Source organism: Rissa tridactyla, chromosome 4 (assembly GCF_028500815.1).
Source record: "Rissa tridactyla isolate bRisTri1 chromosome 4, bRisTri1.patW.cur.20221130, whole genome shotgun sequence".
NCBI classification, from domain to species: domain Eukaryota; kingdom Metazoa; phylum Chordata; class Aves; order Charadriiformes; family Laridae; genus Rissa; species Rissa tridactyla.
In genome coordinates, this window is record NC_071469.1 from 19,452,457 (window position 1) to 19,478,639 (window position 26,183).

Consider the following 26,183-nt stretch of genomic DNA (forward strand, 5'->3'; position numbering starts at 1 on the left):
CAAGAGAATTTAAGACTGAAGTTTCTGGCATACCTGGGAGTGACACTTTGCAAACACTTCACTGGTAATGATGCTGCATTGCTTCTGTGCCCAGGCTTTCCTGTATGGATTCGCAGTGCATGGATCCTTGGTACGATTGGCATTTGGACAACTAGAAGACACTTTCCAACTATTGGCAAACTCCAGCACATTTCCTACGACAGACTGACTGCGAGTAGTGAAGTCATTGTTTCCATTGCCATCATAGTTTCCGCAAAGTCCACAGACATGTCCCTACGTGGAGATAAATACAAAATGACAAAGATCAGTAAGGTACAGTTTCTCATTATCTGTGAGTAACAGACCTCAGGATGAATATTATTTAAGATTATCTTGAATTCTTCAGTAATGGTCCTGAACATTTTCATAAAATACCTTTAATGAAAAGAAGTCTCTAACTTAGTGTTAGAAAGGATAAGGATCGGAAGCAGACTAGACTCGTGGCTTTTGTTCTTAGTATTGAGCTAATTAGTTTTATCTAATCCTCTCTTCAGTGAGGGCTTTTCATGAAGAATGCTACTGATGTAGTTGCTGTTATGCCATTGCTGAATAACGTAATTTAAGGAAAATGTGTAGCACACAATCTAAGTAAACGCTACAAGGGTAAAAATAGGCAATCGTTGTTCTTTTAGTGTTCTGGTTACAGCCTAAATTTCCTTTTTTTTCTTTGACAGATAACATGAATGTCTTTCAGAAATCATTTTATTCAGGTGTTGGATTTTAAAATGTACCTGAAAACTGGGACTAAGTTTAATGAATATACTGGTTTTCTTGTCCCACATGAGTATCAGGCCAACAGAAGTGTCAACCACCAGGTAGATGCCCATGGAACGCATTTGGAATGGCATTTTTCCTCCAGGTGTCCTCTGGATAACATCAGAGTGTCCATCACTGAGTACCAGCTCATAGTTCTAGGACAGGAAAAGAAAAAGTTAGAGAAAGTTAGAGGCCAATTAAAAAAGTCACCTATTGGGTACAGTTTTATATATTGCCAGTAACTGTTATTGAAATAATAACTTTCTTATAATAAAAATGATTCTATTCAACAACCTCATGTTAAGCACTTTCTCTTTAGAATTCCCTCTTTTGTTTTCTCTCACAGACAGCAGAATCGTTGGCAGTGAGCAAAGAATATTTTCACTGTCTTGGAGGACGCTTTTATGATGCAGTCTATCTGGGACAGCTTGTTCCATCCTTCTGGCACATTAGGCCTGGGGTAAAACTTATTAAAGAAAATACTTACGCCCAGGAAAACTTTAATAGATTTAGAGCAGGTGGTTCCTGTAGTGCCGCATGGAATGTTCTCGGTGATGACTCTGAAGGTTCCCTGGTTCATACCTTGTTGACCACAGTAGTTCTGAAACAGGGGAATGATATTCAGTGTTAACTATGCTACATGGTCATGCGTAAAATGCAAGGTACTTTGACAGTGCAAAAATCTGGGAAAGACACTGTTACCTGGACCAGAACATATTCACAGTCTCCTTCAAAATCAAAACGTTTGCCATCAAAGGTGGTGTAATGCCCATCTCCATAAACTGAACAGGTTTCCAGGCAAGGTTCATTGGAGCAGTGCCATTTTCTGTTTCTACATGTGCTACATAAGACAAAAAGCACTCCAACTGTTAAAACCAGACATGTACACTACATAGCAATATATACATTCCTGCATGTACGTCAATCTGATTTTAAAATGTTTTAAGCTTAAAATTAAACAAATAAAGTTTGCTTATTCTCAGAAACACAGTATAATTCAAGAGCCTTTGGGATTTACCCAAAGAGTGTGTTACTTCATGATGTCATGAATAATTTGGGTTAGAAAATACTTTTTTTCACATTTCCAGATCTTGTTGGATGTATTGAAAGGTAGCAATTGCCTGCAAGGAAAAAAGCTTTCTTGACTCGAATGAATATGACAACATCCAAACCATATTTTTCTGACCACTTGCAATTTCTGTGCTGTGTGCCATTATAAAAAACAGGTAGAGCTTGCTTTTTAGGTACTAAGTGGATCATCTTATGTACGATACCTTCCTATAAATCTTGATACTGCTAGACTGAAATGCTATAATTCACTTAGAGCTTAAACTATTACCTTTCAGATGCTTGAAAATAATATTTTTCAATATGCCCTTACCAGTTGTTACAGCCAACTCTGATTGATTCTCCTGGGCTGTAGGAATTCCCATTGTGAACACATGGACAGTCTTCTGGAGCTATACAGCCACCTTTGCCATCTGAGACTTGGTTATGAGGACATACACAGCCAGAGACACAGTGGGTTCTGTACTGTAAGGACCATAGAGAAAACATGACTTGAAAGATTTCCCTGGTAGAAGACTCCAACTGCAGCTGGTAATTGTAGAAGACACCTAGTTTAAAATGCTTTCAATAAAGAGTCTATACTTACGCATTCCATATCTAGAGTCTGACAGCTCTTCTGGCATCCTGCTCCTACCACATCTGCAGTGGCATTGCCACAGTCAATATAGACCATGGGAGGTACGCAGACTGAAAGAGAAAAAAAGCCATGAGAAAGGTGAGATCAACCATGTACTTATATCTTTGGATTTCCTTAATGCAAACTGAAGAAAAATAAAACAAGAAGCCTCCTTTATGAGGTATGTGTGCCTTAATATAATGCATTTGAGCAGAAAGAGAAGCTGAATATTTTGAAGTCATGCTCATCTGGGTTTTTTTGTGCTTATGCTTGGACTACTCATAGAAATTAATGTTTAATTAGCTCTGTGAAACACTTCCTTTCAGCAAAAAAAAAAAAAAAAAGGTAAGAAAAAGAAGATCATGGTTTACTTTGTATTTTTTTTTTGGCTTTTAGTACTTTTATTTTATTTAAAATGTAGACAGTTTTCTCCTCACATTCAGTGAGGTGACCAAGTATTCTTTTCCCATGGGTAACGCAGAGGATTATAACTTGTTTCAGCCATCTGAAAGGTAAGATCTTTTTCTTTATATTTTGGGAATCCTCTACATTACATAAGTCATAAGTTCATTTTCTTGTTTGATTTCAGACTTGTACAATTTGCATCATGATGATGAAAAAAGAAAGAACTGAAAAGGGTGAAAATGGAAAGGGAGATTTAAAGAAAACCTTAAGTGATATGTTACCTGGTTCAGGTTTCTCTCCAATGCAGCTCAGCTTTCCATAAGTGCAAGTGCTATAAAAAAAAAAAAAGAGAATGGATATGTTTTTGTTTTTCCTTATTTCCTAATGAATTTGAAATAATTAAAATTTACTGTGTGATAAAATGGTGAAAACGTATCCTTTATCAGAATAGTTTGTACTATTAAAAATATTTTATATTAGAGCAGACCAAAATACAAGTATATTCTATATAAAAATTTGCTAACTATTTGCTTTGCTTTTTGCTTTGCTATTTGCTTTGTCCATTTGCCTGATTAAAAACTGTCCTTCAGAATAGTTCAGAGTCCACTCATAATGGGAATAATCCATAATGGGATTATCAAGCATCTTTCACCATGGAACAAGTCTTTTACAGTCATGGGTAAGAAAAGTAGGTGTGATGGGGAGTGAGTGACTGACTGACTGGGTGGGAGTTTGGCTGTTAGCCAAGGCTAACCCACCACAGTATGGTTTGTTGAATTCCTGTAGCAGTCTAAGTACCATCTTCCAAATATGTGTAGCCCTAACAGTTTTTAAGGATCTGTGATTTTTTGTATTGAAATTATTAGGGAGAGAAATGCATTTGACTTGAATAGATTGCATAATGTATATGTGGTTTCATGATTGCCTATATCCAATCTCATTCTTTTGCTTACAAATCTCTTACCAGACAACACCATTATCATGAATAACTTCTCCAGAAGACAGAGGCATTCCTTTGTAGTAACAAGGACAGCTAGAAGCAGGCACACATTTGCCACTTTCATCCATGTAGGTTCCATTTATGCAGGTGCAGCCATCAACTGGGACAAACTTGATGCTGCATGTGACATCAGGCTCACTCAGAGACCGGCAGGTGGGTTGACAGGAATCGACATTGTAAGTGTACTTCAAGGATTTCGGACACAAGGTGGTGTATTTTGCTTGAGAGTAAAAAGTTGAGTTACATTTGCAGTTCATTTAAGAATCAATGTAGGTATAAATGCAGTAGTTGAGGTAAAGCATATATGATAAACATGTATGTACATGTGCTTTACTGATATCCTTAATAGTGTAATTATTTTGTATTGCTGTACTGTAGTGTAGTGTAATTATTTTATAGTGCTAGAGCAGAATTTTTCCCTATAGATGTGTCACAAATACAAATATTTTGTTTGGGTTAAAAAAAGAAAATATTTTAATTATGTTAACGTATAATGTCTTTTTTCCTCATTGCTATTTTTATATTTTTGTCAAATAAATTAAGAAACTCTCTACTTAGTTTATTCCTATTGCAACGGTATTAAAGTCCATGCTGCTTCTGCTGGTTCTGAGCTAGTAATCTAACAAAACCTCTTTTTTATATTTCTCTGCTTACTGCTTGTCTTTTGTCATATTCCCTTCCTCCTCAAATTGTACTTAAAACATAATTTAACACAATTTACTGTGGGAATCCCTGAGAGCTGCTGTGTGGGGCCTTCTCAATGATTATTTTCAAGAGGCAAAGGGAAATAAAACTTACTGCAAGCTTTGCTTCTCCATCCAGTGAGGAGAACTCCTTTAGCAGCACAGGCTCTGACATAGCTGGAAAGGGCAGCACACATGCAGTCCTCACTCTTCTCACAGTTACACGTGTCAAACATGCAGTTCTAGGGACAGAGAGTGACCTAGGATCATCAGATTGTCATATCAAAGCCGTGGTGCTCTATACTTTTTAGAGTGTCATGTTCTTTAGAGCTACAAATGAGTGTAATCCCTACACATAAGTAAACACGTGTCTGTTTTTCATTTGAAGATTTCATGGAGCACTTTCAAGAAAGATTCTTTGCAAGGAGAGTGAGTAATTAGAGGGCCACAATTTTAAACTATTTTTTCTTTTTCTTGTTTTGTTTCACTTTTTCAGGTGTTGGTAGGTTTCTTAGAACAAGTAGAGGGTATTTGTTGCCATCCAAATTTTAGGGCTTCGGCTTAGGAGCTTAGGCTGTCTGCATCAGAGTGAAGAAAACAAGTCATTTAATGTGTTGCTATGCCAGGCAAGGTCACTGTAATGTTACCATTTCAGAAGATGTTTGTTGAACATAATCTTTCAGATTTCCAATAACAGGGAGACTTTGTAAAGTCCCCAGGCAGTGTGTTCCAGAGCTTCATCACCTTGAATTCCTGGAACATTTTTGTTCACATCTTATCTAAATCTCTTTGTTGCTTCTTACACACATTTCTTGCCCTGTCCTTGGATATATGCAAAAGCCTTCTGAGAGCGGTTCAGAGCTACTAAGCAAAGTGCTAGTTAATATTCTGACTAAAGCTTTCCTTATATCTCAGAAAGGACAGCTTTTGTCCTTTGATCTGATAAGAAGTCCAGGGAATCCAAGTTCCCAGCTTAGACATTTAGGTTAGTACTTAAAAATATGGGCAGCAGGAATATGCCTGTAAATTTATTCTCCTGGGAATGGAAAAAAAGGTACCTTTACAAAGGAGTAATTACTATGATGTGTAGATAAAAATGAACCCTTGGCTTGAAAAGAACTATCATGAATGCATCTCCTCCCAATTGGCAAGCTATTCTCTCAGGTGTTAGTATGAGAAATCTGAGTCTTTTTCTTTAAAATGGGAAAATTTAAGAGCCAAATACCTTCTGATAAACTTCTGGATTCACTGTTGAGTGACATTCAGCAAAAGGTCCCGTGGTATCAGAGAGCAGCCCACACCAGTGCTGAGCATACTGGTCTGTGAATTGAAAACATATTAAGATTTTCTGTTGCACTTCATTGTCTAAACTCTTGTCCTAATGTAACAATACTTCCTGCAGGGAAACTGCAGAAGCTTAACTTTACGATAGAATTCAGCTTTGCATTTGCTGAAACACAGTCTTTCACTTCCTCTATACAGAAATATGAACTCTTTGTAAACTGAATGCTCTTAATTCATGGTAGTTGTCATGGAATAAACTAAGAAATCCATAGCTGAATTTTGAAAATGAAGATTCGCATTGTGAGTTAAAAATACACTAGTTCATCTCAGAAAACAGAAGAGTAGCTTATGAATGCTCAAAAATTACATATTTCATTGGCTGAAATGGAGCCTAAGAGCTATGAAGCTCTGAATTCTACATCTGGTTCTCAGTTTAACAGTGGAAGGACCACACTGAGTCCAGTTTTCAGTGGGGCTATGCATAGCTTTTTTCCTGATGATGACAATTGGTCCTTTCCAGGAATGGGTCCCTGATATGCTGTATGGTTCCATTTTCCCTTAAGTAAGTTGGGGAATACACTTGCTTTCTTTATCCAAAGGAATATTTTTGAAGATCCAAAATACTATCCTAGTTATTATTTATTGATTGAAGACTTCTAGTGTCAAATGAGGAAAATAGTGTGTGTGCAAGTGGTCCATTGTTAGTTTGGATAAATGCTTGGTGGTTGATCAGTTTATTTCTTCTTTCCATCTTAAAAGAGAATAGAAGACGTTGCTATATGTTGAGCTTACCATTTTGTATGCTGACAGTACAGGGGTTCTCAAAGGTATTTTTGGCATCAGGACAATCAGCCCGAGTTTTCCAAGTATTGCCAAAGGCAGCTGAAGTACCCTCTATTACACCACTAGTGGTTTTGAAATCATCTGTCTGCACGTCATTGAAGTTTCCACAGAGACCTAAAAGGAAGCAGATGGGCTGTGAAAGTCTCCTGGAGAATGAAGCATACTGATGAAGGCACTTGTTAATGGTAAAATGACTTACCACAGGTCTGCCCTTTATGTGATGGGTCTAAGTCTATAAAAAGTTGCATGAGAGGCACAAGCTGAACCTGTAGCTGAAGACCAAAGGTTGTTTGCAGAATAATGAAGAAAGATGATGATCTGAAGATGGTGACATTTGCTAGGGACATAAGAATGTAAGAGTTATAATTTCATATGAGATGAGCAGATGAAATGACTGTTCATTGTATAGAGGGATTCTACAGCGGTGTTTGATATGATGCTAATTTCTGAAGAACTGGGGGGAAAATGATCCATATAGGATTTAAAATCCAGCACCAAAACAGGCCGTCTTTACCCTAAACAACAAATGTATAAAAAACCTCCACTTTCTTTCAAGTGTTTGAAAATAAGGGGAAGAACACATACTTCTGTTGCTATTTAAAAGATCACCTTTACTTGATGAAAATGATGTAGCATGATTTAGTGGTAGACTCCAACATGGACCTATTCTGTCCTTTCATGATTTCCTTTGTGTTCAGGTGCAGTAGTATTGGAGAAGAACTGGCATGAAAAAAACTCTCCAGTGATGAATGTGCACTGAGCAAAGGGACAGAGGGAACTAAACAATTTGAGATATTGGAGTCCTGTTGCATATCAGAGTTTTTCTTTCCTCTCTTATTATTCCTCTTGAATGTCCATTTAGATATTGCTAAAATTAGACCGTGTTTTTACTAAAATTTTAAGAGTTGAATAGGCAAACCCCATTACTTTAAAAATAAGAGACTAGGGTACCTTGGGTTTGCTTCAGTGTAACCAAAGGTAGAATTTGGCTTTCAATTAACCAGTGTAATAATACTTTAAAGTTAAAAATGAGAAACATCACAGAAGTCTTCCAAGGGAACTTACCTGCAGAGAATGGCAGCTGTGTGTAGATCATATTCACAAATACACTGCCGGAAGGCTGGATCACAATGTTCTGTCCCCAAAGAAAGGCAATGATTATCAAGTATATTTAGGAAAGGCAAAACACTTTCCAAATGTTTTCTATCTAGTATTGTTCAGGATAAAGGCAAAAAATATGGGGGGACACTATGATGATGTTCTCATTGCTATACTATTTAATCTTTATTACTGCGGTCCATTAACTGTCAAAACAAACAAGAAAATTCCCAGAGAAAACTAAATGACAGAAAACTACTAGGATCTTGACTGACAATGAACCTACTTTATTTTTAATCTTTCTTTGAATAAAGTTCAAATGAAATAAAACAAAAAGATCAGCGCAGATTTCCTGTCTGTGCTGTTGTGTGTCATTTGCAAACTACTTGTCTATTAAGCTTCAAAAACATCCCTGCAGAATGTTAGGTGTCTACATTTGCTACTTACAGTTTGTCCTCCACTCAGGCTGATGGCTATACCCTTGAGGCATGTCTCAGTGTCAGTCAGGCCACACTTGTGGATATCTCCCAGAACAGTGAATTCATTGCTGTCACAGAGCTAGAAGAAAACAAAAGATATTGTTAAAAGGATTTGTTATGTTAAAATAGTTATGTTAAAAAGGTTCACACTCAAATGGCATTTTTAGTACAGTGAATCTTTTAAAATGTTGTTTATTCCTTTTCTTCCTGCTCTTCCTGCTCAGCACTGGTGAGGCCACACCATGAGTATTGTGTCCATTTTTGGGCACCTCAATACGAGAGAGATATCGAGGTGCTGGAGCGAGTGCAGAAGAGGGCAACGAAGCTGGTGAAGGGCCTGCAGAATAAGTCTTATGAGGAGTGATTGAAGGAGCTGGGACTGTTTAGTTTGAGGAAGAGGAGGCTGAGGGGAGACCTCATCACTCTCTACAACTACTTGAAAGGACACTGTAGAGAGGTTGGTGCTGGTCTCTTCTCACAGGTAATTAGTGATAAAACAAGAGGGAATGGCGTCCAGCTGCAACAGGGTAGTTTTAGACTGGACATTAGGACAAAATTCTTCCAGAAAGAGTGGTCAGACACCGGAATAGGCTGCCCAGGGAGGTGGTGGAGTCACCATCCCTGGATGTGTTTAAGAGTCGTTTAGAAGTGGTGTTGGGGGATATGGTGTAGGGGAGAACTTTGTAGAGTGGGGATGATGATCCCAAGGGTCTTTTTCAACCTAAATGATTCTATGATTCTGTATGTTCTTACATATATGTACCCAGTCACTAAGCAAGCTGGCATTCATGCAGTCTGTACAGTGAAAGCTATCCATTACTTCTGGTATTCAAGGGCAGGTTAAATTTATTAAGCTGAACTTTAAGACTTCTTAATAATACTAGTAATACTAGTTTAATATGCTAAAGAAGGAAGTTCTTGCCCATTGGTTATGGTGTTTACCTGGGAGAGGATAGAAATTATTTCCAGTATCTTCTGTACTGAATAGATTATTAAATAGCCTGGTGATTTGGACATACTTTTAACAGATAGGAAATAGGCATTCAAATATCCTCTCAAAGGAGAAAATTAAGCTAAAATTTCACTAAATTTCACTAACTAAACTACTGAATAAAGGCAAAATTCAGTTTTTCTCTTGGTTCTGATTTTCAGTGGTCTGTGTTCTGCGAGCTGTATTCAAAGCAAGCCTAATAGCCAAGATGTTACAGGGAAACACACGAAGGCTGTGATTCTGAATGTGTCTTATCACTTTCTTGGTGTAATGAAGATTAAATTGAGGACAGCTGAGATGCAAAATACAGCCATCTGGAAATTTAATGTTAAAATTGTGGGCTTTTTGGCCTTTTGTGCCCATGTTTAGGGGTTTTCTGTACCTCCAGAGCCTCTGAGAATCTAATTTTATATGTTAGTGCCAAAAGGGGAGTTTAACATATAAGTTGGATCTATGATCCTGTTGTGGATTGAGCTTGTGAAGCAAATCAAAAAGTTTCATTGATTTAATCTACTCCAGTTCTAAATTACTTCACTTTAGCTTTTTACGGGTTTCTATGTTTCTAGTTTTCTATGGTTCTCTCTCATTGTAACATTCAGCTTGAGATTTTTGAGAACAGATTTTATTTAATATGAACATAATTTAATATTTATGTAAATTGTTTCAATCACTCATCTAGTACAAATAAATACCAATATACCCAGGGTTCTGAAATCTGCAAGTTTGTAGTAATTATTTTAGATATACCTGCTCAGAATTCAGTCCCTACTAATCTAAAAACTCCAGTTAATATTAGGTATTTTTGTAAGTCATCAATGTCTAATTCAGGTTTTACAATCCATGTATGACTTTTTAGCTTTTTGCTTTTAAACGCGAATCTATGTTTACTGGGAAAGACTGTTTGGAAGGTAGATCGTCTTAAGGAAATAATTCTTCTCCCATGCATTCTGTATAATAATAATTGCATTGTGAATACTGTTAATCAAATAAGCCATTGAACTATATTAACTGTGACAAAAAGGACAGTACCAGTGGATGTAATAAGCACATTGCTCAGAAAGAAGTAATTATAAAACACCAGAGAGGCAATATTTGATTAAAAAAATAATGGGAAGCGTGTAGATTGTTTCATGGAACCTAAAAACTCAGTGCAATTCTTAAACAATGACCGACGAACACAAAACTGCTATGATATGTTTATTTAGTATAACCCTAACGGAAAGCCCCCTGAAATCCATTTAAGGCTCCACGTTCACCCTCTAAGTTTCAGACAGTTGATGTGTTTGCCAGTATTTTTAATTAAACAGCATTATATATAATATAATGTTTTCCTTTAGCATATTGCATATTGCTTTGGCAAGGATTGTGACTCATTTTTACCTTGGTTAGGACGTAGCTACAGTCTCCAAAGAAGGAATAATATTTCTCATCAAACGTTGAAATGTGAGAGCCTCCTTCAATACTGCAAGTCCCGAGGCATGACTGGGTGACGCAAGACCATTCACCTCCAGTACAGGTACTGAAATGAAGAAGGCATTCAGTAACCTTGGGTAATGCAAGTATAAATGAAATAAGAGACAATAAAGGTTGCTGATGCCTTAGTCTTGAAGCATTGATCATACTGTCAAAGAAACCAACATTGCTTTGAAATCTCAAAATAAGTATGGGGCAGGTACATTTATATTAGTGATCATTTTTTATATATTGCTGTTCATTTCTAGTCTTTGGACATAATTCAGTCCTGGTGAACCTGGCATCCATTCTGCTACGTATGAAGGATCGCCCTTCACCTCCATTAGTATGGCTCAAGCTTCAAATGTGTTAAGTATTTCTTGGAAAATAACATGCATGTTTGTGGTTCTTGTATTCATAGATAGATAGCTGCATTTACTTATACTTATGCAATAATACTTCAGTAATTATAGTGATATTGAAAAATGTATATCATATCTGTCAAACATGCCTCTCAAACATGATCTCCCACTCTGTCTAATGGAACATGTCCCTAAATGTCACGCCCTCCACAGCGTTTACATGAGTATCCTAGTATTACACTGTAGTGCTGCAAAGGACGTAACACAGTAATTCACATTTTTAAACACCTCTAGTATTTGAATTTGATTGTCTCCTTTAATTGGTTGTTCTTGAAATTGGGGTACCTATACCAAAACTTAAATTTTTGCTTCTAAATGGGAGGAGAAAACAGAGATGTAAGCATCCTCTAAAAATGTGTAATCAAGGAAATTCAGTTGATAAGTAGTTCCTCATTTCTTTTTGAGGGGAAATTAGTAATTTTTCCCTGTCTTCAAAATGTTCAGGTAATGCACCTAAAAAAGAAGTATGAGAAAGAGAGTATATTACCATGATCTGCATTTAGATGAGAAGGAGGCACCAGGAGCATAAGTTTCACCTTCATAGGTACAGTGGCATTCTTTACGGGGAATGCAGCCAGCACCATTAATGTCATCAAATACCATTCCTAGGGAAAGAATTGGTCTGTTACTCATTCTGTGCACTGCAGAACCTGCTTTTGTACACATATCTGGCAGACACCAGAAAGCATGTTCCATTTCTTCTGTAGTACACAGAAAATTAATAGAAAGTACTTTAAAATAATAGGATGCCAGCTATGTAGGAATCGAAGGGCTATATTCCATTGAACCCTATCTAAAATCTTAGGGTGATCAAAAGAGACCTCTAGGGAAACACCTTTCTGTTATGGACTTCATTAGATTGGAATTAGGACTAAAATTAATAGATAATGAGGTGGAATAGATGAACCATTTGTAGGACTGCCCAGGGATGTATCTGTACAGTAAATATTTTTATACCCAAAGGCAGAGGGTTATCTAGGAGAAGTCAATGATATTACACAAAAAAGCGATGGTCAATTCTATGAGACATCATGGAGGATGGGCAGAAGAGCTGCAAGAGGTGAGGATCCTACCATGCAGTCACTCACAACAGCAACAATTCTCAGCCCCAGAAGTAAGTGCACAAAGAGAACACATTTGCGTTGTTTGTCTTGTACTGACATTCAGTTCACATGCGTAATTCTCTGAAGCACCAGATTTTTCTCGCTGCCTAATGCTCTCTCAGCTCCTTGTTGTTTAGATATGCAGCACTGGACAGGAAGGGTTTGGTAATCTGGTGAACCAGATGCAGCTTGCTAACACCAGGAGTTATTGTTGCGGGCAAAATGTGATTAAACATTACATACTTTCTGTGAACTGAATATGGATGCTGAAAATAGAAGACTTCCCCTTGTTGTAGGAGCAAAGTGTCTTATTCTCAGTTCAGTCGTTATGTACATGTCTCAGGCATGTTTGTTGTTTAAAAGGGCGTTTTTAGTAATCTGAATAGAAATGTTGCATGTGTATCAAGGAACAAATGTAGTTATTACTTTAATGATAATAACAATAGCAATGACGTGATGAGAATGATACAGAGCAGGGAAGTTGTTAAATGTGTACAGGTAAGTGTTCTAGCAGTTTTGATTACGAGAAAAGGGCAGGAAATAAGCTTGCCTGGAGGGCAGACGCAGCCATCTGTACAATGATCTTCACAAAGTGCAGATCGTTCCGGGTTGCTGCACGTGTCAGAACAGGGGGAGCCACACTCATGGTATTGCATGTTGAAAGGACATAATTTGGCTGAAAGTAGAAAAAGTATTATAATGCTGACTTTTCCTTTGAAATGTTGAGAAAACAGTATTTGCAGTTTAGGATGTTTTCTATCAAGATATAATGGGAAGAATACAGTGGAGGATGTAACATTTTAGACTTTTGGATATATATTGAAAATCCTTAGTAATGCAAAATCCTCTAAACTTCCATATTTCCAAAGTCTTGAGTATGCTCAGGTTAAAACTGATTTCTTGAAAACTACATGCACCTTTAAACAGCTGGCTTCTTCGAGAAAAAAAATCACGTATTTGAAGTTTACTAGATACGGATAGTAAGCACAGGTGAAAGTCCCTCCCTGAGACACTTACGACACAGTTCTGGGGTTCTCCAGTTCAGAGGCTGTCCACCTGCATGAGCGCACTGCCGGGAGTATTCAGCAAAGGTGTTGCACATGCAGAAGTCAGCCATAGAGCTATCACAGTGGCATAGGTCTTGTATGCAAGTTTCAATGTAGTCCTGAACATTCACAAGTGCGTTACAGCTTGTAAATGCTTTACTGGTTAATACTGTTGCACAGATAGAAGCCTAGGAGGGAAAATAGAGAAGGTAAAACAAGTGCTTAGAAAATACGAAACTAATCATTTAAGGCATGTAGCAGAATAAACCAAAGGTCTGTCTGGTCCAGAAGCCTGTCCAACACTAGCCATAAGCAGATGTTTAGGGAAAAGAATAACAATAGGGCAAGTATGCATGGAACTTCTTTGATTAACTCTTCTGTCTTCCCATATCTTGAGTTACTTTCAGCTCAGGTGACTTCCTAAGCATTATAGAGTTTCTTATATTAAGACATCCTCAGTGAATTTCTCTTTTATGAGAATATCCATTCTTCTCTTGGAAGGGGAATGCAACTTTTTAACATTCACTTTAGCAAAGAATAAAAAATTAAATTTAGAAAAAAATTCTTTCCAGACCTAAGATTGAGTCATATTCATGCTATATGTTTTCCAATTCTAACAAATTTTCTCCAAAGACAGGAAGAATGTATTTTACTCTGAGAAAACATATTTTGAGAGAAAGGTTCTTACAAATTCAGCTGAGCAGTTCACCACAAGAGCAGGAGGAATAGGATCAGCACACTGCTCTGTGGGTCCATCCATCTTCTGCCTATTCCCAAACTGTATGGGAGTCAGTTTTGTCTCTGTAAAAAACAGTCCAAATATTAGAATAATGTTTACTGGCTTTTGCATGGAGATATTTTCTTTTGTGACGCTACCTGCTATGACATGAACAGTGATTACCAAATAATATCACTATAATGTGAAAGGCAAAAGGAGATGAAGAAGGTGTACAAGGAACTGGATCTTAACTATTGAAAACAAGCAAAGTTGCATGTGGCAGGTCTTAAAAGATCTAACAGTAATGAAAGCCACCCAATACATCCAAAGCCCTAACTCTATACATAACTTACATCATAGAAATACATAAAGAACTATCACCAGTTTTGAAGTTAATACAACCCACAATGTATGTTACAGTATACTGTTAAAAAATAGAAAACCAAAGCCCCAATACTTAATAATGCTTTTGATTACTTACTCTCTGAAATAAATTCATTGCTAATTGGAACTCCATTGAAGTCCCCACAAAGTCCGCAAGTTTGATTGGCATATTTCTTATCTAGTTCCACCTAAAAGAAACGAGGAAAGAGAGCTTAGGTTCACAGTAATGTCAGCCTTGATGGTTAGGAACACAGCCTACATCAATATTTTACGTACTCAAAATTTGACATATGTATGCTGTGCGGACTGTTGTGTGGTAACAAGGTAGGCACGATTGGGAAGGTCAGTGACCATCAAGAAAAACTTGGTCTTATTCCAGCCCTGGGGCTGTAAACATCAGCACATTGATAGGCTTGGAGTCTGAGGAGTACTTCACTGCTAGGTGGGGACGTTATAATTGGGGGTCTATTGATCCTGAGCTGAGCATGGTGGGAAAAAAAGGGAAATTAGGAGAAGACTGGAATACAGAATTATACACTAAAAATGGACACCAATCCAAAAGTAAGAAATGCTTGCCTGGCCGATTAAGACTGCAAAGATAGAAACAGACTATTTTTAAAACACAGGCTTTCTGCCATGTTTTGGATGTTTTCTTACCAGGAGGGCATCCTCTTCATTCCAAAGGAAAGTCAGTCCTAACTTGGCAGAAACTTTCAAATAGCTGTTACTTTTCTCTATGAAGACTCCCATATGGCTGTAGGGCATCTGGACCCTGGGGAAAGATCGCAGTAATTCAGCGGGGCTAGGGACAGAATATCCATTGAGTATCCACACTGATACCCTTTCTCATTCTCTTTGAGAAGCTTCAACATGCATAGGTGACAAAATTAGTCAGAGCAGTAACTAAATACAGACAACAAGTTTGTGACATTTTGGCTGTTTCCTATGCAATTGCTTCTCGTTGTCAAATGGATCAGCCTTTGCTTCCCCTGCTGTTCCTAAGGCTATCTCCCTTAACGGTGTTTTGCTAAGTAAAATGTTGGCATGTGTCTTTGGTTGTATTGTTCAAAAAAGTGCTGGGAGGTTCTGTTTTGCAGGCAGTATGCTTCAGGATATTGCTATTTACTCCTTAAAGCCCTTGATAATAAAAGGATATACTCTTTAGTCTTTCTGTGACATGAGTGCTATTCACAAAGGTGTACCCAAGATAACCTTTAGACTAGCTCACTATATGTAGCTGCTATAATACACAACTCACTGTGGGATAGCTGCCCAAATATTTACCCAGCCTTTTGGACAGCTTTCACACCCTATGCCAAAGTTAGCGCTACCCTTGCTACATAGATAGCAAGTTTCCAGACTAGCTAATTTTAAATGAGCGCAGGTACAAGCTGCAGTCACTGCTCAACTGCATACTGTTCAGTGCAAGGACAAAAGCCATCAAAACTTCCTCTCAAGGATCCTGTTCTGAAAAATTAATGAAAAGTAAAAACTTAAAGGGTGTAAAAACCTAACACTTTGACTGAATCCAGCTTATAGACTCAATTGGATATATATACACACAATTGCAGCAGCGGGGCAGCATCTGGGATATAGCTCATCTGAACAAAATGGACACAGGGATAATCTGCAGAAGTGTCGCTTAGCTCACTGTCAGGCCCTCTAAATTTTGTTGATACTTCAGGAAGGACCTGAGCCCTCCAGCTACTTGGGAGCAATGTGACATCAGATGAGGGAAACGGATGCTCGTTCAAAGAGCCCACTGAGAACAAGACCAGAGGTGGCAATTTCAAGTTATGAACATACAATTTGCCATCAAGCAGGACAGAGCCGCGGGTCAGTTCAATCACTGCTCCTTCCAGCTTCATGATGACGTGAGTTATCATGGTAGCATTTTCCACCATTGTACGCCTAATCTGGATGTTGAAGTCCTCATAGGGAGATTTGCAGTTGGATGCAAAGATGTAATTACAGGCCCCAGGGAAGTAAAAGATGTCCCCATCAAAGGTCTTGAAGTGGAAGTTACCCCATGTGCTGCACACACGGCCATTGTGAGAGGGGTTGCCAGCTGTGGATTCAAAATAAGCAGTAAGAATTTTCTGTAATTTGCGGTAGATACCCTCCCTTTAGTTGCTTTTCCCCTTTTATTTCTTTCACTAGCCTTTGTCCAAAAAGCCCATCTTCTGTTTTCCATCCTGTTATATATTTAATTCCGTTATCTTTTGTGTTTAATCTGTTTTGCACAGGGATATGGGGCGTAATATTGGAAGAGATCTCCCAGGTCGCTGTGTCCAATGCTCTGGTTCTGCTGACAGCCATATTCTATAAATCCTTTCCTAAATGTATGAAGTTCTAAAGTTTCACCATAAAACCAATTTCAATTTAGCTTAAAACTAGCTGGTACTCCTACTAGGGAAGGCCTCTCATAGCTGCACCCTTTGAATGGCTGGAGGACTTTTGCCAGCATCTTCCAAAATGTATTCCTGTCTCATGTATGCCTGGATGTTCTTGTGCCAGTACTGCACTTTACCTTGAAGGGATTCCACTTCCCTCCTCCTCCCCCCACCCATTACAGAAATCACTTATCTCTCTCCAGTCTTCATTTCCTTACAAGCAGCCACTTCTATCTCCCTGATTATCCTCACAGTCCCTCTCTGTGTCTCTTCCAGATTTACACTCGCACTGCTTGAACATGGCTATTCAGAATTGTACCCTATACCCTAGATAAAGTGTCTCACCAGTGCTTTGAACACATTAATATTTCCCTCTCTTTACTGGAAATATTGTGCTTGATTTATCCCAGGATTATTTTTATGTATATATAAAGTATAAAGTTTTTTTAAATTTTTTTTTTTTCACATCTGCAGGCTGGGTACTGTGGTCACATTTAGATTATCCTTGTTACCTGATGAACTGACTACTTTTCTTATTCATTTTTTATTTTATGATACTAAAGGATCTTACTCTCTTTATTAATCTCTTCAGTCACTCCATGTTCTACCTGTGTGATCAACAAGAACACAAATACCTGAGCGACTTGTTTAACTTACCCTTTACTTTCAATGTGTTTGGAAAAGGTGGAATGATTGTCACTTCATGGGATTTCAAAGCCGGTGGAAAACCTAAGGGGGAAAAAAGCAATGAATTTTAATCTTATTCAAAGTCCTAAAAAATTGATAGGGATTACCTAGTCTCTTTAGTGATTAACATTTCCTAATACTAGTTACACTCCAGGGGGAAGTTTCCACAAGGTTTTATTGGTGTTTTACACAGTGCTTTGTGTTCTTTGTCTTTCTATATATTTCACTAACCGCCAAACCCCAAAGACCATGCTCTTTGGCTTTAGTACTTTCTTCCATTATCTGTTCAAAACTCCCACCTGATGTTGGCCCTGATGTTCTGAACTCAAAAGCAGCAATCTGATCCTTAGAGCAGTGTTGTAGTAGTGATGCAAAAAGAGTGGTGCTAATGTCTATGTCTGAACCTTTGCTTCTCAGCGGAAAGTTACTCAAGAACATTAGAAGCTGAGGATGGGACATGGGAGCTGTTTTTTTTCTGAAGCTCCTGTCTTTCTTTTTGCTGAAACATGCACTTTTGCATAACCATCTCTAAGCAGATTTTTTTAAAAATCAGTTTAAATTCTGTGAAACTTTAATCATGTGCAAAGAGTTCTATTGGTAGGATCCAGCCCTAAATTTTACATGACCAAATCCAATGTTTTCTCTGTGGATTCAGCAATGAAAGGGATAGAATACTTAGAGAACATGCAATATGGTTTTATTAACATGAGAGTCTGAGGAATTGATGCAATTTCTCCCTTGAAAGTATCAAAATCATAGAATCTGATGACTTCCAAACTGTAGATTGTGCAGCATCAGTCATTGACTTCTGCATTTAGACCAAAAAATATCACTGACAAACATGTGTTTTAGAAAGACAATCTTTAGTCTTGATGTAAGGGTTTTAAGAAAAAGCACACATATTACCTTTCTTGACAATCTGTTCCAATAATCAAGTGCTCTCACTATTAAATAATTCGTGATACACTTCCAGTTTGGGTTTGGAACTATTTTAATTGCCAGCTAGTGACCCCACAAATTACAGATTGCAGGGCAGGCTTAATGATTAGTTGTTTCAGCCTGTCGCCACTGATATACCCGTCAGCGTTGTATCCTTCCACCTTTATTTTGCTCTATACAGTTATGGTGTTTGCTCTGTACAGTTATGAGTCATGTATGATCTTGTAGTGCTTAATTATTCTAATGTTTAAGGTAGTTACAGTTCTCTTGTTCTCTCATGAGTGATACAGTCATCTTGACACAGCATAAAAAATGCATCTTTTGTTACCTACTACCAAGTGCCTTTGTCATATGTATGTATACACACACCTCTTCTGAAAATACACTTCTGGATAGAAGGTATGTACCTTTCATGAATTTAAAGATTAGATAACTGTATCACATCAGTAGACCAGATCCACTGGTCCAGATCTCAGAGGAAGTTCTCCAGTTCAGAGCAGCCAGAGATTGTCTGGGAACTGGATATATTGTACAGAGGATTTCTCTCTCCTTTATTTTTTTTTTTTGTGGGGGGGGAAGTATGTTCTAGCTAGGAATAGAAAGATTCTAGTAATCTTATTACTTATCAATTTAATTTGGGACAAAATCTTAGAAATAGATCAGCATAAAAATACTTACCTTTTTGTCGCTGCAGGGTGGATGGAGAAACATAGTTTGATTTTGTTTGTTGTTCATCATCCTGTGCTTGAACTGCATCAAGAAGAGTGGAGGAGGAAAATGTTAATGTCTAATTTTCTTGAGTTCCCTCATCATTTCTCAATCATATCTGTTTAAACATGCAACAGTCAGTATATAAAAAATCAGCAAAGCTATGTTCATATACAGGAGGTCAGATTTGCATCAGGACCTGAGCTACATGCTACAAACAACCATGATGGCCATGCATCACTCGTTCAGCTTTTTGTTTTTTTCCTCCTAATAAATTACTGCAGGGAAGCCATCAAAAATGTGCCTGTTATAATTTGAGCAAATCCTTATTCTGTTATTGTCACAGTACCTCTAGATAACATTATAAGCTTTTCAGACAGAGGAATTAATTTTCTTAGTTTTTATGATCACTGTGTGCTTTAAGCAACAGTAAAACCCTTTGTCTAGCTAGAGTGTTTTAAAAATAGGTCCCTTTTGTGCAGGCATAATTCATTTTAGAGTTAGAGAACTGATCTCTGTCCTCTTACTGAAAGCCAAAGTTACTCTGCATTTTACAGTTTCAAGCCCTTTTTTTAATAAGCAGCAGAACGAAAATAAACACACGAGCCACACAGAGAGAAATGGGTCTTTACAATAGATACATTTGTGAATGTTGATTTTGCCTCAAAGCAAAACTCTTTATTTCCAGTGAAGAAACCGTATTTCGTTCCATTCCACTGCAGCATCACAATAGGAATACGCACAAAATCTGCAGGGGCCAGAGGGGGTTTTAATGCACTGCTTAGTAAGAGTTCAGCAGAGGGCAGATTGCAGGGGAGGCTGTGCTGGCCGACAAAAACCGAAAAGGGAGGCTCACCCTCTGCTGCACCCAACAACAAGGGCAGTCCATGGGTAGCACCGCTAGAGGGGCTAATGTTGAAATCAGAGCTGCAGGGGCCTCCCTAAATCCCTTCTTTTTTGCACCAGCTGGGGGGCTGCAGCTGATGTTGGAAGGACACATTGTGCCCGTTTTTAAACCATGAACTATTCAGCGCTTTCGGGCTCCTCTTCACTGCCTAACTTCAGAGAGCTTTGTGCTTCTCTCTCACGCGCTGTATGGCTCCAATACTCTGCCTCATGCCATATGCATCGCAGATTCCTATTTCCATTGCGCTGTGTGGTAATGCTACAGCTAGTGTTTTGATGAACTATTCTTTGACACTATCACTTTTTAATGCAAGTTACTGTGGAATTACCTGGAAGTAGGAAAAAGTAAAATAATGCTGCATCTGAGATCAAAATGCACTAAAACCTAACATTGTTGTTACCTTAAACTTTAAGGAAAATTAACAGGTGAAGTATACATAAAAAAGATTTCCACTCATCTGTGAGAATATATTAAGTGTCACCTTAGAATATTTAAGGCAAGTCCGTTTGTTTTTACCCCATCAAAAACCAGCCCTGTGCTGTAAGCTTTTATGCAACCACATGTGCAAGAATAGATGAACTTTTAAAATCTCTGGTCCAATATTTTTCAAGCAAAATGCCTCCTTTTTTCAATACTGTATCATCAGCTGATAAAACAAAAAAAGTCTTTAATAATATATGCAGACAGATTCCACTGATTTGTTCCTTCCTAAAACCACTTTTGGACCTTTTGGGTTGTACATTTGGAAATGCTGTACAACCTTTAAGTGGACATCAAAAGCTAAACGCTAATCTTGAGGTATTTTGTTAGAACTGTGAGTTCCGAGTGAGTTCCACTGAATTCAGTGTAGCTATTCCAGATTTCAACTGGAGAAAATAGGATGAGAGCATGGACTACAATATAAATTTTCAAGACAGTTAATTTCCTCTTCTTAGGAAGGAAAGTATTTGTAATAGAAAAGAAAATCTTGCATAAAAGTAACAGGTTCATTAGCTTCACAAAGCCAAGAAAAAAACGTTTTAAACTTTGAAGCAAGTTATAAATTCTTTAAAACAGTAAAAACGCCACGCAAGTGAATCTTCCTACCTTTGATCTCTATGAAGGCAAGTGCTAGTATTGATATCCATAGTGGTATTCGTGTCCCACCACCTGTGCCCATCTTCTGGAAGTCCGGTAGAAACTACCGAACAACCTGCCTCTGAGGAAATACCTGTCTGCTCCCGAGTCTTATATAGTGAGAGAGCAGGTTTTGGCTCAGTTCCCAGATCGTTTCACAAGGTTCTTAAAAGGTGGGGCTTCAGACATTTTAGTTTTCCTTTGCAGGTGCACAGGTAAATAGAGGATGCTCTGACTTTCCTTCATCTATTTGCACTCTAGGAGGAGTCTTCTTTCTACAGGTCTTTTTGATGAAATGACAAGAAGTGTGCAGGAAGAATTTTTGCTCAGGCTTAGTATTCCCACATTGTTATGCATTATGGGATAAATACAATTTAAGGGACTTCTGAGTGACTTTTGATCAGGAGGTTGTAATGAATTACTTCACTACTTTGTTTTTATTTTCCTCCTTCTGGTAAAAGATGACAACTTCTCAGAAAACCCAAGGAAGTTTGGTCTGACACAGATTTTTTTAATGAGCTTGCGCCTGTCTATGTAGCTACTCTGACGGTGAAAATGGAGAAATCAAATGCCTTCTAAAGTCAGCATTTATCCACAGGCCAGGCACAAAACAGGACTACACAGTGAAAATCCTTCAGCATTGGAGAGTCAGTAATATGGACCTTTCCTCGAGCGATTCTTCTTCTCACATGGGCGGTTTTAGTGCTAGTTCAGCTATTTTCCTTCTGAATAATCATGGTTTCACCATAACAAAGTAGATTGATCTACTTACAATAAAAGAAATGAAGATTTTCTTGGTCATTGCTGTTCCTACAGACATAAAAATGTCTGATTAATAAGAATGTCCTTTGGAATCTTCCTTATCTTAGGAACAATGAGAGAGTGAACAATGTTTTGTGAATATGTTAGTATATTTATTTATAGCTGTATTACTTTGGTGAATTAACTTTTTATGGTGTTTTACCTCTCGATGTAGAGAAACACAGTCTTTCACTAGGACCATGAATCCCATAATCCCTTATGGGATCAAAGAAGGTAGTGGGATTATATCTATATTCTCTGGCAAGAGGACGAGATGTAATCAGGTTTAAAACTGGGAATGAAGTTTAGGTTAGACAGTGGGGAGAAAATTTCTTTTTTCAAGGATGGTGAAGTACTCATGGAGGTTGCCCAAGAAGACTGTTGAATTTCCATCACTGATGGTTTTTAAGAACATGTTAGAAAAACACCTGCCTGAGAATGGTGTAAGTGCTGTTGACAGCGCCCTGGGGCAGGGGAAGAGACTAAATGGCCATTTGAAATTCCTTCAAACACAATTTTGTATGATTTTTTCTGAAAAATATGTGTTTTCCTCTGTTGGAGCAGTTACATTTGAGGAAGTAATTTCAATATTTAGAGAGAAATAAAAAGCACATTTTTTTCGCTAAGCAGTAAACAGAACCAAGCAAAGATGCTGTCTTTCCTGAACATTTTAAACGTACGCCTCATTATTAATATTTAAATAAAAGTGATACAACTAAATAAAAATGGAAGTGTCAAGGAAAATAATTGATCGATTTTAGTCATGAGTTATAACTCTGGCAATTCCATTGATGTATAATTTACCTTGGTATTATTTAAATAAGGAAAAGAAGATGACTACAAGAGACTTGTATATACAGAAGTACATCAAGTGAAAATTTAAGGGAAATGTTATCGCTGCTAACAGTTATTATTAAAGATCCAGGATGAAGATCTAGAAAAGAAAACTTTTAACAGATATAAGCGGTGCATAACTAAAGTAATTATAAAACAGTATGGTAAACTCAGCTGAGTAACACACATAAGCTTCTTAAGTGATTCTGTTCGTGAGAAGAAAAATATACTTTATGAATCATTATATTTCTTACCACTGAAAAAATCAATTCATATCAACAGTTGCTATGCTGTAGTTTTATATACACAGGTTAACATTTCCTGTATGTTCAGGGAAGTTCTATGACCTCTCAGAGATCCCAGTTTGGTCACTACTGATGATTCCTTTTGTATGGCTGAAGCTGGTTTGCAGTTAAATTTAATCCCTTTGACTGAGCTTTAAGGCATTGTCAAAAGTGGTTCCCTATATCTGCATTTTTGGCTGAAAGTCTCAAGTCTCTTATATGTCATGGATCACATTATCCTTATACTCCTAAGTGGTTACTTCATTGATTAATCCTCTTGCCATGTTAACTTCCATTACCTTGTGCTGATCCTTTTCAGAAATTATTATAAAATGTGTCAAAATATATCAGGCTTGCAAAAATAATTTCCAAATATTTATGATAAATTAATTTAGTAGTATTACTAGTTATTCAAATAAATATTTCGACTTCACCCCCATTCACTCAATATGTATTCCAGCCCCATTCACTCAATAGACCTACACAGGTGACATGGGAGAGTATTTTTTTAAGATTGGTTTGGAATAACACATCCAGATTTGTGTAACTGTTTATGATCAAATCAGTGTGCAATTGACTGCATAATCAGAAGTATTAATATGTTTGAAAAATTTATTAATGTACATACTTTTAAATTTTTTTTAACGGAACAGAGAAAAGATTCTGACGTTGCATTTGATCTGAAAACCCCGACACTTCTTTCTATAGTTTCTCTTTCTTTTTCACAGGATCGTATTCCTACTCTCTGTGTCTGCAATATTAAATTGAATGAAATGTTTCAGTAAAAGAGTTAGGATTTTCAGATTCATTTTTTTTAATACTACATGATCAAATTCTCCATGGTGATGATGTTATTCACACGTCTTACTCATGATTTCTGAATCTGGTTCTTCATAAGAAAAAAATGAGACTGTCATATCTTATTTTTGTACATCCTCTATGCAAGATGCAAATAAAATATCATAGCAAATTTAGTTAACTTTCAAGTGCAGTAATGATTGAAATCAGAGTCTCCATTTATATTTCTGAGATAGAATGATGGACTTAAATAGACACGCAGAAGGTGTCTAGTCTACCTAGTGCTGTATTGGAGTAGCTTCATTTTGAGGGAAGAATGAAAACACTTGAAATTGATAGAAGTTGTGGCACTTCCTCTGTGCCAGCACTAAAGTGCAAGTTAACAAGGATCTGTCTGCTGGGATTTTCTCTGGATGGTCATTTGCCCACTTCTGAGGAGGAGTTTAAGCTCCAGAAGTGGTTCTGGGGCATTAGACTGAAGTACCATTCTGATTGTCTCTAATTTTTAATCTGTGCAATTTCAAACCCACATTTTTTATCTGAAAGTTTGTATGGAAAAGTGAGGCAACTGATCAGTTTCTACTCAAAAGTTGTTCATTAACATTTCAAACAGTTGCAGTAGGTATTTTATATTATGATACAATATAGTATAGCTAAAGTAAAGCTATAGTTAAGGGCTACGATAGGGATACAACTCCTTTTATGTCCTTTACTACCTCTTAGTCAAACATGGTGCCATTGAGCCATTCCTTTACTTACAAATTCCTAGATAAAACTCATTGATTGAAAAGGAAATCACATAAATACCTGAGACCTGAAACCCTATTTCATTAACATGAGTAGTTCTCCTAGATAATGCTTTGATCTCCATTGCAGCCGCTATGCTTTATTGTAAAACAGGTAATGTGCAATATGATTAGGATCTATTTCTGGTTTTATTTCTATTATCTGTTCATTTAAAAGGTTGCAGTGTCATTTAGAAGAACCCAAGCAAAGCATAACAAGTCAAATCAGGCATTGGAAGATATCTAGCTGCAACAGAAGAGACTAATTAACACCAATATGGTTAGACACTGGAATAGGCTGCCCAGAGAGGTGGTGGAGTCACCATCCCTGGATGTGTTTAAGACTCGTTTAGATGTGGTGTTAAGGGATATGGTGTAAAGGAGAACTTTGTAGAGTGGAGTTGATGGTTGGACTCGATGATCCCAAGGGTCTTTTCCAACCTAAATGATTCTATGATTCTATGATTCAATAAGACCATGAAGTAAAATATATTGAGTATAGTATCCCTCATTTTATTTAACAGTTTTTCTTTGGGAAGAAATCCAGTTACAGAACACCTTAGAGTCCTGTATTGAGACATTCTACCTACTCAAAGCTAGTAAGGAGACCTCTTAAATATTGCATGTCAAATATATCCATGCTCTTACATTAACCAAGTTCCTTTTCCTGGGAAAGATATGAAATTTCATGACTGGCGTGGACTGGGTCAAGTGGCCAATAGTGTTAGTATTAGCACAATAATTGTCACAAGTGAGATGACCCCAAGTTCCCAGAGTAACTCTGCACTGGTATGAGGTGTTTTCCCTGTAATAAAACATTCAGAGGTTGAACAGCATTGTTTTAGCCCATGCTTTCCTTCACACCTTTTCCGCAACTCCAGGGCCAAATTTCAGGTTGTCATTCCCAAGATATTTACATACAGAATAACCCTTCTCATGACTGGCTGCTTCTGCCATATGCATCATTACTGGTTCTCTGCCTCAGATCTGCCTCAGCAGCAATCAATGCTGCTCTGCATTCTTCTCTTCCTCTTCTTCCCCCAGTGTCCTTTATCTTCCTCTTCACATACCCAGTTGAAGACAAGTTGGGATCTGGGTTTTTTTCGGAGTAATTGGCACTGCGTTCATTGCTGTATGTTCAGAGTATGGCTCCTATTGGTTTCAGCAGTAACTGAATGCTCAGCACTTCTGCACGTTCAGTCTCAGTGTTTCAAGGTTACTGTCAAGAAAATGAAGAATGCACAATTAAAAACCACGATTATAATTTGATATAAATCTTTTAAATGGCATTACAAATTAACTTTGTGGCACTCAAGCAGTTTGATGATAATGTCCTTGCTCTTTTCAGTCACTTCAAATTTAAGTTCTGCAACAGAAAAACAAATAAACAAAGCAGGAAATCTTAAAGGCACTTTTACCATGAAGATCCCTGCAATATTCTGACTAAGAGAAGGTTCTACAGAAAAAATTGTGTGCATCCTGTACCATGAGGAGTGTGAACACAGGGGGCAGAGTGAGGTTGCCATGTTGTCTGAACACGTCCA

General features: G+C 37.5%; 1 protein-coding gene across 1 annotated transcript in view; it reads right to left on the minus strand.

Annotated features, from left to right (window-relative positions):
* Positions 1 to 21,212, minus strand: part of LOC128908197 (mucin-5AC-like) — a 58,201-nt gene extending 36,989 nt beyond the window's left edge. The window contains exons 1-25 of the mRNA XM_054197881.1: positions 21,108 to 21,212; positions 19,085 to 19,156; positions 17,438 to 17,509; positions 16,194 to 16,455; positions 15,045 to 15,159; positions 14,485 to 14,575; positions 13,974 to 14,086; positions 13,257 to 13,473; positions 12,790 to 12,915; positions 11,624 to 11,741; positions 10,643 to 10,781; positions 8,240 to 8,350; positions 7,760 to 7,829; positions 6,894 to 7,031; positions 6,644 to 6,808; positions 5,793 to 5,887; positions 4,683 to 4,809; positions 3,849 to 4,104; positions 3,166 to 3,215; positions 2,450 to 2,550; positions 2,177 to 2,328; positions 1,498 to 1,636; positions 1,283 to 1,396; positions 771 to 950; positions 34 to 273 (exon numbers count right to left, since the gene is read on the minus strand). Coding sequence (XP_054053856.1) covers positions 34 to 273; positions 771 to 950; positions 1,283 to 1,396; positions 1,498 to 1,636; positions 2,177 to 2,328; positions 2,450 to 2,550; positions 3,166 to 3,215; positions 3,849 to 4,104; positions 4,683 to 4,809; positions 5,793 to 5,887; positions 6,644 to 6,808; positions 6,894 to 7,031; positions 7,760 to 7,829; positions 8,240 to 8,350; positions 10,643 to 10,781; positions 11,624 to 11,741; positions 12,790 to 12,915; positions 13,257 to 13,473; positions 13,974 to 14,086; positions 14,485 to 14,575; positions 15,045 to 15,159; positions 16,194 to 16,455; positions 17,438 to 17,509; positions 19,085 to 19,156; positions 21,108 to 21,180 — 3,336 coding nt within the window. The 5' untranslated portion in view covers positions 21,181 to 21,212. The remainder of the gene's footprint in view (positions 1 to 33; positions 274 to 770; positions 951 to 1,282; positions 1,397 to 1,497; positions 1,637 to 2,176; positions 2,329 to 2,449; positions 2,551 to 3,165; positions 3,216 to 3,848; positions 4,105 to 4,682; positions 4,810 to 5,792; positions 5,888 to 6,643; positions 6,809 to 6,893; positions 7,032 to 7,759; positions 7,830 to 8,239; positions 8,351 to 10,642; positions 10,782 to 11,623; positions 11,742 to 12,789; positions 12,916 to 13,256; positions 13,474 to 13,973; positions 14,087 to 14,484; positions 14,576 to 15,044; positions 15,160 to 16,193; positions 16,456 to 17,437; positions 17,510 to 19,084; positions 19,157 to 21,107) is intronic.
* Between the last annotated feature and the right edge of the window lie 4,971 nt (positions 21,213 to 26,183).